Here is a 14,046-nt window from a genome sequence, read left to right on the forward strand (position 1 = left end):
GTTGCTGGAAAAGTTCATCGGGATAGGGACAGCCAATGTCTCATACGTCAAGAGCCGTCAGGTACTCTCCCTCGAATCGCGGGCTGCCGGTACCTGTCAATTAAACTTTCACGACCTCGGATGCGGGAACGATACCTTTTCTATACGGCTCCGCGGGCACTTTCTGAGCCGGGGGCTTTCCAAGTCTCGACGTCAGTATGATAGACTGAGCGAGGGGAAATTATCTCGTACCTGGTGGTAGCTGGTAATCTACTTTTCTATAAGCTTCGAAGAAACATAATCGCTGGTGGGATCTGGATCTTTCCTAATTGTGTTTGATTGCCTGGCGCATCGAGGAACAAACAAACGTCCGACTTGAAGGGCAGGGCAGATCTAATCGGCCTCCAGTTTGTTGTTTTCCCACGTTTGTAACCTCAGGCTCTCGTCGCATCTGCCAGGGAAATCCCCTCTCTACGTGTTTTCTTTCCTCCCCTCCTCCCTCCACCGTTTCTCTTCTCCAATCACTCAGCATCTTCTCTTCCTTCTCCCCCCATCAACCTCCAAAACTCTTACCACCACTGCATCGTCAATTGATCCAGTGTTTCAAAACGCCAACATGGCGAGTCAGGGCGACGTCGAGCGCGCTGACACCCGCCGTGGCTCTCGCATCTCGCGAGCCTCTCTCAGAGAGGACTACGCCAGTCTGGATGAGTACGGCAAGCTTGTCAAGTACGTGTCTACCTTCCGAGATGCGGGCGTTGAGCAAGCCGAGGCCGGTGAGTATGAGGAGCAACGTGTTTGGTATGCCCCATGGAAGAAGCGCAAAGTTCGTGTCCAGCCTGCCGAGGACGAAGCCGGTCGTTTCCCGGACGATTGGCTTATTACCAATATCCGCGAGGGTCTGTTAAGTGAGGTAGTCAACCAGCGCCGTCGACGCGCGGGATGGAATGAACTCGTCTCCGAGAAGGAGAATCCCATCGCCAAGGTCCTGTCTTACTTTCGTGGTCCAATTCTTTACGGTACGTGTCTTATTCTGTTATTTGATGTTCTGTGACTAACACGCGGGTCTAGTCATGGAACTCGCTGTCTTACTGGCTGCTGGTCTGCAAGATTGGGTGGACTTTGGTGTGATCATCGGCATTTTGTGTCTGAACGCCTCCGTGGGTTGGTATCAAGAGAAGCAGGCCGCCGATGTGGTTGCTAGCCTCAAGGGTGACATCGCTATGCGTGCTCTCGTCATTCGTGACAACTCTCAACAGGAGATTCTTGCTCGTGAACTCGTCCCTGGTGATGTAGTATGTCTCTTCACACATCATGATATTGGTACGAACCACAGGCACTAACTATGCCATAGATTATCGTTGGTGAAGGCCAAGTCGTTCCTGCAGATGCGAAGATTATCTGCGACTACAATGATCCAAACGGCTGGGAGGAGTTCAACCAACTACAGCAGGAGGGCATGCTTGACGGTGGCTCCGACTCTGAAGAAGAAGACCAGGAGCAAAAGAAGGACACCGACCAGGGTACTAGTGATGGACAGGAACCCACTGCAGATGGGGGCGAGGAACAGCCACAGCCACAGCACCGTCCCCGTAAGCGTGGATATCCCATTTTGGCTTGCGATCACTCTGCCATCACGGGCGAATCTCTTGCAGTTGACCGTTACATGGGCGACGTCATCTTCTACACCACCGGCTGCAAGCGCGGCAAGGCTTACGCTGTTGTCCAGACTGGTGCGAAGACCTCCTTTGTTGGCCGCACTGCCAGTATGGTCCAGTCTGCTAAGGGCGCTGGTCATTTTGAGATTGTAATGGATAACATCGGAACGTCGCTGTTGATTCTGGTCATGGCTTGGATCCTGGCTGCTTGGATTGGTGGATTCTTCCGCCATATTCCAATTGCCTCCCCCGGTCAGCAGACATTGCTTCACTACACCTTGTCGCTGCTGATTATTGGTGTTCCTGTTGGTCTTCCCGTCGTCACTACTACCACGATGGCTGTGGGCGCTGCCTATCTTGCAAAGAAGAAGGCTATCGTGCAGAAGTTGACTGCCATTGAATCTCTTGCTGTAAGTTTACCTCTCGAAACTTGTGATTACCTACACGGGAAATCCTCCAGCTAACTGATACTAGGGCGTGGATATTCTTTGCTCCGACAAAACTGGAACCTTGACAGCCAACAAACTGAGTATTCGGGACCCTTATGTGGCTGAAGGAGTCGACGTTGACTGGATGTTTGCGGTTGCTGCCCTTGCTTCCTCGCACAATGTCGAATCCCTGGATCCTATCGATAAAGTCACCATCTTGACCCTTCGCCAATACCCAAAGGCCAGAGATATCCTGCGACGTGGTTGGAAGACTGAGCGGTTCACCCCTTTTGATCCAGTGTCCAAGAGAATCGTGACTGTGGCTATCTGTGATGGCATTCGATACACCTGTACTAAGGGCGCACCCAAAGCCGTTCTTCAGCTCACTAAGTGCTCGAAGGAAACCGCTGATATGTACAAGGCCAAAGCTCAGGAGTTTGCTCACCGAGGTTTCCGCTCTCTGGGTGTTGCCGTTCAGAAGGAAGGCGAAGATTGGACTCTGCTCGGAATGCTCCCCATGTTCGATCCTCCACGCGAAGACACTGCTCAGACTATCAGCGAAGCTCAGAATCTTGGCATTAGTGTCAAGATGCTCACTGGTGATGCTATCGCCATTGCTAAGGAAACCTGCAAGATGTTGGCCCTGGGTACTAAGGTCTACAACTCGGATAAGCTTATTCACGGTGGACTGAGTGGTGCCATGGCTAGTGATCTGGTCGAGAAAGCGGACGGATTTGCCGAGGTGTTCCCAGAGCACAAATACCAGGTTGTTCAGATGCTTCAAGAACGCGGTCACCTTACTGCCATGACCGGCGATGGTGTGAACGATGCCCCATCTCTCAAAAAAGCTGATTGCGGTATCGCTGTTGAAGGAGCCTCGGAAGCCGCTCAGTCCGCCTCGGACATTGTGTTTCTGGAGCCTGGCCTTTCGACTATCATCGACTCGATCAAGGTTGCTCGCCAGATTTTCCACCGCATGAAGGCGTATATCCAGTATCGTATCGCCCTCTGTCTGCACCTGGAAATCTACCTTGTGACTGCGATGATTATCCTCAACGAAAGTATTCGTGTCGAGCTTATCGTTTTCCTGGCTCTCTTTGCCGATCTTGCGACTGTTGCCGTGGCCTATGATAACGCGTCATTTGAACTGCGACCTGTGGAATGGCAACTCCCAAAGATTTGGTTTATCTCGGTGCTCCTGGGTGTACTCCTTGCAATGGGTACTTGGGTTGTTCGCGGATCTATGTTCCTGAAATCGGGCGGGGTCATTCAAAACTGGGGTTCTATTCAAGAAGTGATCTTCTTGGAAGTCGCTCTCACAGAGAACTGGTTGATTTTCGTGACTCGTGGCATTGAGACCTGGCCATCCATTCAACTGGTTACTGCTATTCTGGGAGTGGACATTCTAGCCACAATCTTCTGTTTGTTTGGTTGGTTCACGAACGAGAACATGCCGACGAAGCCCGTGGACCAGTTCGTTGAGACCAAGAACGGATGGACTGATATCGTCACTGTGGTCCGAATCTGGGGCTATTCTCTTGGTGTGGAGATCGTGATTGCTCTCGTTTACTTCATTCTCAACAAGATCTCCTGGCTTGACAATCTGGGCCGTGCCAAGCGCAGCAAGGGGGATATCAAGATTGAGAGCTTGCTTGGCCATCTGGCTCGTCTCACGATTGAGTATGAAGAGCCTGGTAAGCCCAAGGGCCGTTTCTTCTTGTCTGCTAGCAAGGAGGAAGAGGATGTGGAATAAACTGCGACAGGCTGAATTGGTCATGTGTGCCTCTGGCTCTGCGGAAAGTGCATGCCGTGGGGGTTTGGTGACTTGCTTGTGAAGCATGAACTTCTGCTTCTTGGTATCCTGGCTCCTGGGAAATTTCGATATGGTTATGGCTGGTTCTTGTGAGTAGGAAAAGGGCGACGAGTCGTAGCTGGTACGCTTTCCTACTTGAAATCTAATGTTTGTGTATTGTTTCATGTGTATGTTCTTTTTTCGTAAGCTGCTATTCAGATACTCAGAATCAGATTTAGAAGATACCTTTTATCCAAGACTTATTTAGGTGATATCGTATCAGCACCCTCCTCTCTCTCTCACCCTCTCTCTCTTCTTCTTCTTCTTCTTCCCCGTTTGTTTCCTTCTTTCTCCCCTTCTCTGCCTCCTCCTCTCCGGCACTCCTTTCCTCTCCATCTCCTTCAAGTCCTTCGTCATCCACTTCAAATCACCATCGTCTTTCCTATTCTCCCTTTTGTCTCTCTCATCCTCTCCATATTCTTCCACACTCTATCGATCGTTCCCTACCATTAAGTGACGTTTTGCATCGCCTTCGCCTACCCTCTGATATCCCTTACCATCTGTCCCACCATGGAACACCCAAGTCCTACTTATGAGCTCTCTGAAGCTCAGAAGTATTTCGAAAGACTCCTCCTCAGCGGTGAATATTCGGACCTAAAGATCTTCTGCCAAGACATCACATTCAATGTTCACCAATGCATTATATGCCCCCAGTCCTCGTTCTTTAGGGCTGCCATCGAGCATCCGTTCAAGGTATGATTGCTGGATATTCCTTGTGAATCTATCAGATGCTCACCAGACATACAGGAGTCTTCTACACGGGTGATCGAGCTCCCCGCAGATCACCCCGGAACGGTCGAGCGGATGATCTCTTACCTCTACCTTAAAGACTACCGACAAACCGGCCATATTATCCCAATGGCCGCTGCCGAGGATGAGGATCTAGCTCAAGTGGGCCTTAATCATGCCGATGTCTATATCACCGCAGATAAATACGACATCCAACTCTTGAAGTCTCTCGCTGCGACTAAAATGACTAGTTGGGCCAAGAGCAACTTCAAGAGCCCGGGGTTCGTGGACATGGCACGCCACATCCTTCAGATGAAGCATGACGCCTGGCCCTGTGAGTTCATCGGTAAATGCATCAAGGACAATTTGCGGAACTTGACCCGTGACGATGCCGAAATCCTCAAGTTGATCGGCGATTTCGGTCTTCTCGGAGGAGCTATTCTGATGGGTCTTCTTGAGTCCGATATGCTCCGTGACACTAGGCTAGAGGCCGAGAATGCTCGAGAGAAACGCCGCCTCCAGGATGAGGTTGCCACCCTCAAGCGGGATAATGCCGCCTTGAAGAATGAGAATTCCGCTCTGAAGAGGAACATTACAACGCTGCAACGCTGGCAAGGGGGCCTCCATTACCGGGAAGGAGACCCTCTCGCTAGTGAAGGCAGTTTTGCTAAGAGGGCTTCAAATTATCTAGAGATTGGAGATATACGGAACACATACGACGACGGCGATGCTGGATCTTTTTGGAGAGCGTTCGATAAGTGAGCAAATGGCCAAGACGTAACTTCGATATTCGTCTTATTCACTTTGAGCACCTCATGAATCTTCGCTGTGTCCTGGAAATGAATTTTCCCTTTTGATATCGTGTTAGCACTTTTCTTTTCCACTTCTCCTCGATTACTCCTCCTCTCTCGCTCTTTCTCTCCACTTTCTCTCTATTTTCTGGTCACTCATTCTTGAAATCCTGACTTTCCTGCGTATCTGGACCTCTGAATATCCTACATCTCTATGTCTCGTCCTCTTACCCTCCCACCTTCTATTTTCCTAGGCCGTATCTTCTCTAACGTTCACCGGGTTATTATCTGCCCTTAATGAGGACATTCTTCATTGCTATCTTCAAACATACGTGCCGAGTAAGAGAATGGCGTATTTATATTGAGCCTGTGAGCTACTTATCCGGTTTTCAGGAATCTATCATAGGAATGGTTCGACTCGCCAAGACGACCCTGCAACAATAAAGTGGATTATCACTTACCTCTATCTTGGGAAATTCGCAGATAAAGGCTACTTCATTCTTATACTTGCCGAAAGAAGAACAGGTATTGAATCTGCTAAATCCTGCGCTTAATAGCGCGGGATTTCGGAAATTTGGTTTATCTACGCCCTATCTGGTGAAATTTGGAGAGCGTCTGGGCACAGTGGATTAAGGGTGAAAGATATGGAGTATCAGCATGGTAGTTGTGGGAAAGAAATGGATTCTAAGATTCAGATACTAATCATCTCTCCGAGTAGTACTTTTCTCCATCACATCCCCCTTCATATATGCTAACCGATTTTTACATCACTACACACCTATTTGGCCTTGCCAGTAGGAATGTTGAAGAAGACAGCCGGGGAGCCGGGGCTGTAAGCACGGTCAACACGGTAGAAGCCCTTGCGGTCGAACTGCATGATATCACCCTCCTTGAACTGGGCAACATTGCTGTCAGCCAGAGCAGGCTCGCGGGTCTCGGTGTCGTAGTTGAGAACGTCCTCAAGAACGTCATCCTCGGTCAGGGAGTCCTTCTTCAGCAGGTAGTCGAAGTCAACGAGTTCGACGGGGACCAGATCGGGAGTCTCGGCCAACCAGGTCACCTTCTTCTCGGTCTTCTTGACGTCACCCTGGGGGTTCAGCTCGAGGTCGAGGTGAGTGATGGTGCCGTTGGCGTCGGTGGTGATCTTGCGGACGAAGGCGTTGCCCCAGTTCATCAGGGTGATCTCCTCATCCTGCTTGAAGGACTTAGCGTCGACCTGCTCCATAAGCACGTTGGGGGCGAAGGTAACGGTCTTCATGCCGACAGCGGCGTTCTTGGCGTGGCGAGGCTTCTCCTCAGTGAAAGCAGCGGGGGCATTGGTGATGGTGGTCTTGACGACGTCCTGCTTCACGATGGCAGTGTGACGAGGAGCGACGGGGTCAATGTACTTCTTGTTGGTAGCCCAGATAAGAGCCCAGTCGAACAGAGTGATCGACCGGGAGGGACCCTGCTTCAGGATGAACTCCCGCAGGGCGGGAATGGTCATACCACGGCGACGGATACCGCGAATGGTAGGGAAACGAGGGTCGTCCCAGCCCCAGACAACACCGCTCTCAACGAGCTTGGTCAGCTTACGCTTGGACAGCAGAGTGCGGATGAAGTTCATGCGAGCAAAGTCCCAAACCTGGACGTGGCGGAGCTTGAGGGCATCCAGCATCCACTGGTACTGGGGGTTGCGGTCACGGTACTCGATGGTACGCAGGGCGTGAGTGACACCCTCCATTGAGTCAACAACGGGGCAGGCAAAGTCGTAGGTAGGGTAGATCTTCCACTTGGCACCGGTGCGGTGGTGGGGGTGGGGGGTTGCAACGGTAGATAACAGGGTCACGGAGGGCCTTGTTCTTGTCGTCGGGAGAGATCTTAGCACGAATGCACCAGCGAAGACCCTCGGGGGTGGAGTTCTTCATCTCCTCCAGACGGGCCAAGCTCTCCTCGGCAGAAAGCTCACGGCGAGCGCTGGGAATTCCGTCCATACGCTGGGCAGCCATAGTCTCCTTGTCGGTGTCATCGGCGTAGGCATGGCCGGTCTTGATCATCTCAATACAGTAGGCGTAGAGCTCGTCAAAGTAGTCGGAAGTGTAGGAGACCTTGTTGGGCTTGATGCCCATGAGAGCAAGATCCTCAACAATGGCATCCTGGAACTCCTGCTTCTCGTTCGAGGGGTTGGTGTCGTCGAAGCTTGAGGGGCTGTCAGCATCCAATCGTAATGATTCCTATGTGGAAATGTTGTCATACCGGAGAAGAAGGGTACCGTTGTACTTCTCGTGGGCAAAGTAATCGTTGAGAAGGGCGGCCTTGGCGTGACCGATGTGGAGATATCCAGAGGGCTCTGGAGGGAAACGAGTCACAACGCCATTGTCGGTGTTGAGAAGAGCAATGTCGTAGGTAGCACCGGCCTTGGACTTGGCGGCCTTGGACTCCTTGGCAGAAGCAGTGAGAGCCTCAATAGCAGCGGTGGTCCATGGGCACAGCTCCTCCAGGAACCGGTACCAACGGGTCAGGTTGACAAGAGAGCCCTTCTTCAGAGCTGCAGCAGCAACACGGTTACCACGGAGAGCACCCCACAGAGCAATGTCGGCGGTAGAGAGAGCGTATCCGGCGACGAAGGAGCGGAGGAGGAGGTGAGTGTCGAGCTTCTGGAGGATAGGGTCGAGAGCCTTGAAGTCAAGGGTAGTCAGGGTGTCCAGCTGGGAGATCCACTGGCTCTCCTATATGCAAAAATAGGTGTTAGATATGTATGAGTCAAACAGATTAGGGATGTGAGCCATATACTCAAACTGTATGGCGGGGTTGAACTATCTGGCTGGGTAACTCACAATGGTGGCATCCTTGCCCACAAGGTAAGGGAAGTGGGCGCACAGCTCCTGAATGGCAGGAATGGTACCGAACACAGACTTGCCGGCAGTGGAGAGCTGCAGAATAGCCTTGTCACCCTCATTGAGGAGAGCAGTGTCCTCATACTTGATGTTGATGACGGGAGAAGGGCGAGCCTCATTGATGGAGGTGGCAATGAGGATCACGGGCAGCAGGGCAGCATGCCCGGCACGGGTGGCCACGGTCAGATCGAATTGGGTCATTTTGTGCTTTTGGATATTGCACAGAACGAATGGATGACTGGGGAAATAATTTGGAGGAGGGGCAGTCATTATCATAATCGGGGGCCGGGGGTATAATTCTCCGGAGCCGAGAGCTGTCCGGCAGAAAACAATAATTGCATGTCCTCCGTCTGCGGCTCCGACGTCTTGCTCAGTCAACGCCTACTCAGTCATGTCGTCTTACGGCACCGCACTGCCCACTGTGGCACGCGGTATTCTTTCATCATGCCGTCCAGCTCTCCGGGAGAAGTCAATTGCCCCATCTTTCTCGGTATTCCAGCAAGTCCGAGGTGCGAAGAGCAACCCGCAAGCCAGAGGCAAGGGGAAGAAGGATACCAAGTCGGATCGGAAAGGTCCTCGTGAATTCCGACAGAAGAACTTGAAGGACATGGAGCAGTTTGCTCTTTGTGATGCGATGCGGTATGCAGTCTCATGAGTGGATTGATACAGGTCCATTGATGGTATCTCAAGTATGGATTGTTTTTTGACATAGCCTCTTCTCCGCAGGTATCTCCGGGCCGTTGAAGTCGGCCGCGAGCCCACAGTTTCAAAGTACGAAGTGCACATTCGCCTGCGCACAAGGCGAGACGGCCCCGTTATCCGAAACATGATCCGATTCCCTCACGCTGTCCAAACCGAATCCCGCATCTGCGTCATCTGTCCCCCCGGGTCAAAGCAAGCAAAGGATGCGCTCGCCGCAGGAGCCATCTTGGTTGGTGAGGACGAGGTGTTTGAGGCCGTAAAGGCTGGCAAGATCGAGTTCGACCGCTGTCTTGCTCACCCCGACAGTCTGCCGGCACTCAACAAGGCCGCTCTGGGTCGTATCCTCGGTCCCCGCGGCCTGATGCCGAGTGTGAAGACTGGTACCGTGGTGGAAGATGTGGCTTCTCGTGTGGAAATGCTGCGCGGAGGTACCGTTTACAGAGAGCGCGATGCCGTCATTCGGCTGCCCATCGGCCAACTAGGCTTCTCTCCGGAGCAACTGCGCGACAACTTGCGCACTACCATTGACCAGATCAAGAAGGATGCCTCTGGGCTCAATGACCGCGTGAACAAGGAGATCTATGAAGTGGTAAGTGTTGCACCCGTTCTACATCTACAACGATGGTAACTAACCCGATAATCTAGGTCCTGAGCTCCACCCATGGCCCCGGATTCAGCTTGAACGGCGAATTCAAGACCGACAACTCCCCCGAAACCTCTGCCTTGACCGGCGTGTAAAATACCTTGCTGTCTTATATTCATCTTGGCGTGTACAGATTTTTGTTTTATTAGGAAAGGACCTGGTGTATCATGGTATCATTTCTGTTCAATAGAAGACTCCCATAACCTTGAACGCCGACGCTATGCAACTTCCCACGTATATCCCACGCATTATGGGTTGGAACAGTCCCGAGTAAATCTCAGTCCCGAGTAAATCTATATTTTGAGGTTCTTGAGCGCGGCGACGGCACTGACATCCTCGCCCATCAAGTCGTAGAGGCGGAGGACTGCCATTGTCCGTGCATCACGCTTATCCCCAGCAGGACCAGCCCGTTCCAACGCAGTCTTCAGGTCCAGCAGAACGGTGGACTTGATCTTGGATACGCGCGGCTGTTGTGCAAGAATGAACGGGTGGCTCTCGCCCACTCGTTTCGCAATCGAGGTCAAGAATACGTATTTCTGGACATGGCGCTCAAGTCGTCTCAGTGACACGGGTGCAGTGCCGTCCTCCAATTCCTCGTCGTCACTTTCGTCGTTGCCGGTGCCGTATAGATCCGATTCGGAATCGGACTCATCATCAGCCGAGGCATCTCCGGTTGGTGAAGATTTGTCCGCAATCATCAATCGGTGCTCTAATTCCTCGACACGGTCGTCATAGTCCAGTAGGTCTTTGCCGATATCTGCCTGCGATCGGAGTTGTCGTTTCTCGTTCAATAGCCCCTCTACTTCCTGACGGCGTGCTTCTACTTTGTCCCGTATAGATTGCACATCTCGTTGGAAAGATAGCAGGCCCACTTTGACCCCTTCGATCTTCTCCTCTCCTCCGCGCAATGCGGTGCCGAGGGATAGGAAGTCCTGATAGTTCTCGTTGACGAGGTCCAGCAGTTCCTTGTTCAGCACTTGCTCCAGGCTCCGCAACTCTTGCCGCAGATCTTCTAGACTCTGGTGGCGATTCCTTAAAGAAGAGAGAAAGACCGCCGGGTCAAAATCAGGGGACAGGAACGAGGTTCGTGATAGTGGCTCGGGGAAAGGCAGGCCGGAGGGATCCTCGTCGAAGTCGGAGGCAGACTCGTCCGAGTCGCCGAACTGGACGGGGTTGGATTAGCTCAAATCCACCAAGAATTACCGGAGCACCATCAAACCTACATGGAAACGATTCATGGTGTGCCGACTCGCGGGTAAAGTAGCGGTGCAGGTGAAGCTGAGTGGTGGAGCTTCGAAGCCAAACGTGTCGAGTCTTGGCGTTTGTTTGGCCGCCGTTTCACTGGACTTTCCATTTTCTTACTTTCTCACTTTCCTCCTTCTAGTAGTGGGCTTGCACCTTCTCTATCTCTTGTCTCGAGAGCTTTGATGCGCTGAGAATCTGCCAACGCATCAACCACTTTATGCGCTTGGGCATGCGACTTTGAGACGCACCTTGCCTCGTGAGTACATACTCGGCAGAACGCTGTTATCTCCCCGCAAAAACACATACTCTTTCCGAGCGGGGTTTCCCACCCGCAAGTCTGCGTTGTCCTGCATTGACCCGAAGGCCCTCCGGTATCTGGATTGGTAAGTACGAAATGGAATCGGACTTACGGTCGACTCGCTGGGACGGAAGCCGGCTATCGTCCTCGTCTTTCGCTAGACAAGGGTGGTCTCGACAGTCGCCGTCCTACGCGCCTACATCAGGCGATGCAGGCCCCTCCCACCAGGCAAGCTGGCACTTCTTCGAAGCCTTTGCCGAGAACGAGTCTTTCCGAGACCACCATTCTTCGTCTCTACGTGAAGTACACGAAGACCTCCAACCCGGGTCCCGAACAGACCGCGCTGCTAATCTACCATCTGAGCGGCCGTCTACCGTACCAACGCAACCCGTTCTAGTCAGAGCGTATTCTGGAAATGCAGAGGATGAACCGAGGAGCAAGCTGTCATCCATGTCTCCGCGCCGACTGTTCCCGTTCACCGGGTCGAGGAGTTCGGCTTCCCCCCGTCCATCGGGTCCGCCGCTCCCGTCGGATAAAGACTTCAGTATTGATAGTATACTGCAAGCCATCGATCCCGATATCCGTGGAACATTGGACTCAATCGCCGAGATCTGTGGACGCAGTAAACTAAGTCTTGCGAATGAGTATGGCAGTCATATCGCCCCGTTGGGCGAGATTCGTGCTCCGCCAGGAGGTGGCCTGGTCCCGGTCGAAGAGGCAAGCTCGAGTGATGAACGTCGTGCCGATGAGGGTGTCGTTATCTTTGATGACGACCCTGGCATGATGGACACGGGACGTGATATGCATCCGTTCTCTTTCTATCGTTATCTGGAGAACCTTCGGCATGCTGCATCTGCCTTGGAACGCAATAGCAGTCCGACCTCGTTGATGGCTACGCAGTCTACCACAGTGAATGGAGCAAGTTTAGAAAGAGGCACACTGCCAGCGATTCGCGAGTTTCCCTCAGGACCAAAGAACTCCAGCCGAGACCTGCTGGGGAAGCACAAGCCCTCTGGCGGTGCTGGCCAGCCCTCACAGGATATAGCCACCCCAGCTATGGTCTCTGAAGTTCACTTTGAAGCACGAGCAGATGATCAATACACTATTGCAGAGCCACGGGTTACTACAGATGCCACGGATCTTAGTGGCACCCACGCATCGGACAGTTGGAACACGTCCGATGTGGTCCAATTTCTCCTTGGCTGGCTGAAATGGACAACCCGCGTTGTTGAGCCAGACTCGCGGCCTGCCTTGCAATCAGCCGAGGACCGTCTACGGGCTATGCTCGGGCGAGCAGGCGATGAGCATACTTCTTTGCCCATGACCTAGTTCACCGGCGTATATAACTGGCAATTCCCTTTGTAATGACTCACGACGAATGATGACTTTTAATGACTATACGACATGCTTCAGATATTCTTATGTGTGCAGACACGCAAGTTTCCTAATGAATTTCGTCTTTTATTTTTCCTTGTATACTAAGCAGACATATTCTGGACGTTAGCCCAACGATTATAATGAAACAACGCCATTCTTAATGCAATGCGAATTGGCAAACTTAGATAATCGCTGAACCCTAAAACGCTCGCAACTTTTCTCTAAACGGATCACGGCAGACCGACTACTAGGAAGCCCCAGCCGTGGCCCGCACGCCTCCAATTATCGTCCGCGCAAACTCCTCGAATCGAGGATACGACCAGCCCTCCTGGTATCTCTCAACCAGAGGCCTCGTATCAGGCTCCTCCGGGGCCTCATCCTTTGCCTCCATCTCCTCATCCTCATCTTCATCATCACTCCCAGCCTCCACCTTCCCTTCCACCAGCTCCCCGAATTTCACATCAACGGGCACACGACCCAAGAACGGAATACTCAATTGCTGCGCCATGACTTCTCCGCCACCACTGGAGAACAAATTGCTCACCTCGCCACAGCACGGACAAGCATATCCAGACATATTCTCAACAACCCCGAGAATAGGGATACTAGTCTTGACGCAGAAATTGGCCTCCTTGCGCACATCCGATGTAGCAACGGCCTGCGGGGTGGTAACTAGTACCGCGCCGGTCAAACGAGGCAGATTCGACTGCGCTGCGGCGACAGCGTCCGTCGTAGATAGAGTGAGGAGTTGCTCTGCCAGCGCGATGTGCTCGTCACTCGTACCCGGCGGGGTATCGATGAGGAGGTAATCCGTTGAGTCCCACGATACGTCTGACAAGAACTGGCGGATCATGGCTGTCTTTTTCGGCCCGCGCCAGATGACTGCGTCGCCGCGGTCTCGTAGGAGGAAGCCGAGGGACATGCAGCGGAGGGAGCCGCGGGGTGAAGGGGACGAGGATGATGGGGTGTCTGTTTGTGTGGGGATGGCATCGTGAACTGGAACGGGGAGCCATCCGCTAGGCGATTGGGTGATTTTGGCGTCTTCTAGACCGACGAGTCTTGGGATTGAGGGGCCTGTTAGGTCGATGTCGAGGATGCCGACGGATTTGCCTTGGAGGGAGAGTGCGAGGGCGAGTTGGAGGGTTACGGAGGATTTTCCAACGCCTCCTTTGCCGGATAGAACCTGCGATACAAGTCTGTCAGTCTCTTGAATCTATGTGCTCTGATGCTGCTGCGACTGCTGCTTGTTACTCGCCAATCGGCATGCCCCTCATGCATTCGTTATCGATAAGCTACTGAGGCGAGTGGGAAGAGTGTTTTGCGGGAGGCTTGCTTGTATGAGGAGGCGCATGGCTTTCCAGATGGACTACTCACCAGCACAATGTTCTTGACTCCGTCCAGAGGCATCTTTGTGTAGGTAGAGGAATCTGTAGAGGAAAAGCAAAGACAGTGACGGACGGATAGGCTT

General features: G+C 52.6%; 7 protein-coding genes across 7 annotated transcripts; 4 read left to right on the forward strand and 3 right to left on the reverse strand.

Moving 5' to 3' along the window:
* Positions 1-595: 595 nt before the first annotated feature.
* Positions 596-3,818, forward strand: N7496_003907 (putative plasma membrane H(+)ATPase; the record flags this gene model as incomplete). Its single annotated transcript, XM_056696838.1, has 4 exons — positions 596-998; positions 1,051-1,274; positions 1,334-2,047; positions 2,112-3,818. The coding sequence occupies 4 exons, from the start codon at positions 596-598 to the stop codon at positions 3,816-3,818; spliced, it is 3,048 nt and encodes a 1,015-aa protein (XP_056559050.1).
* A 609-nt stretch (positions 3,819-4,427) lies between these two features.
* N7496_003908 (uncharacterized protein) lies at positions 4,428-5,408 on the forward strand (the record flags this gene model as incomplete). The annotated part of the gene is made up of 2 exons (XM_056696839.1): positions 4,428-4,610; positions 4,665-5,408. 2 exons carry the CDS (start codon positions 4,428-4,430, stop codon positions 5,406-5,408), a joined length of 927 nt encoding a protein of 308 aa, XP_056559051.1.
* Positions 5,409-6,215: 807 nt separating this feature from the next.
* N7496_003909 (glutamate--tRNA ligase GUS1) lies at positions 6,216-8,514 on the reverse strand (the record flags this gene model as incomplete). Its single annotated transcript, XM_056696840.1, has 4 exons — positions 6,216-7,272; positions 7,313-7,615; positions 7,673-8,145; positions 8,254-8,514. 4 exons carry the CDS (start codon positions 8,512-8,514, stop codon positions 6,216-6,218), a joined length of 2,094 nt encoding a protein of 697 aa, XP_056559052.1.
* Positions 8,515-8,704: 190 nt separating this feature from the next.
* N7496_003910 (mitochondrial 54S ribosomal protein uL1m) lies at positions 8,705-9,753 on the forward strand (the record flags this gene model as incomplete). Its single annotated transcript, XM_056696841.1, has 3 exons — positions 8,705-8,952; positions 9,040-9,604; positions 9,661-9,753. The coding sequence occupies 3 exons, from the start codon at positions 8,705-8,707 to the stop codon at positions 9,751-9,753; spliced, it is 906 nt and encodes a 301-aa protein (XP_056559053.1).
* A 198-nt stretch (positions 9,754-9,951) lies between these two features.
* N7496_003911 (COG2 family protein) lies at positions 9,952-10,896 on the reverse strand (the record flags this gene model as incomplete). Its single annotated transcript, XM_056696842.1, has 2 exons — positions 9,952-10,821; positions 10,882-10,896. The coding sequence occupies 2 exons, from the start codon at positions 10,894-10,896 to the stop codon at positions 9,952-9,954; spliced, it is 885 nt and encodes a 294-aa protein (XP_056559054.1).
* A 401-nt stretch (positions 10,897-11,297) lies between these two features.
* N7496_003912 (uncharacterized protein) lies at positions 11,298-12,530 on the forward strand (the record flags this gene model as incomplete). Its single annotated transcript, XM_056696843.1, has 1 exon — positions 11,298-12,530. The coding sequence occupies one exon, from the start codon at positions 11,298-11,300 to the stop codon at positions 12,528-12,530; it is 1,233 nt and encodes a 410-aa protein (XP_056559055.1).
* Positions 12,531-12,825: 295 nt separating this feature from the next.
* On the reverse strand, positions 12,826-13,985 carry N7496_003913 (Mrp/NBP35 family ATP-binding protein; the record flags this gene model as incomplete). The annotated part of the gene is made up of 2 exons (XM_056696844.1): positions 12,826-13,761; positions 13,953-13,985. The coding sequence occupies 2 exons, from the start codon at positions 13,983-13,985 to the stop codon at positions 12,826-12,828; spliced, it is 969 nt and encodes a 322-aa protein (XP_056559056.1).
* Between the last annotated feature and the right edge of the window lie 61 nt (positions 13,986-14,046).

Source organism: Penicillium cataractarum, assembly GCF_028827025.1.
Source record: "Penicillium cataractarum strain IBT 29864 chromosome Unknown utg000002l, whole genome shotgun sequence".
NCBI classification, from domain to species: domain Eukaryota; kingdom Fungi; phylum Ascomycota; class Eurotiomycetes; order Eurotiales; family Aspergillaceae; genus Penicillium; species Penicillium cataractarum.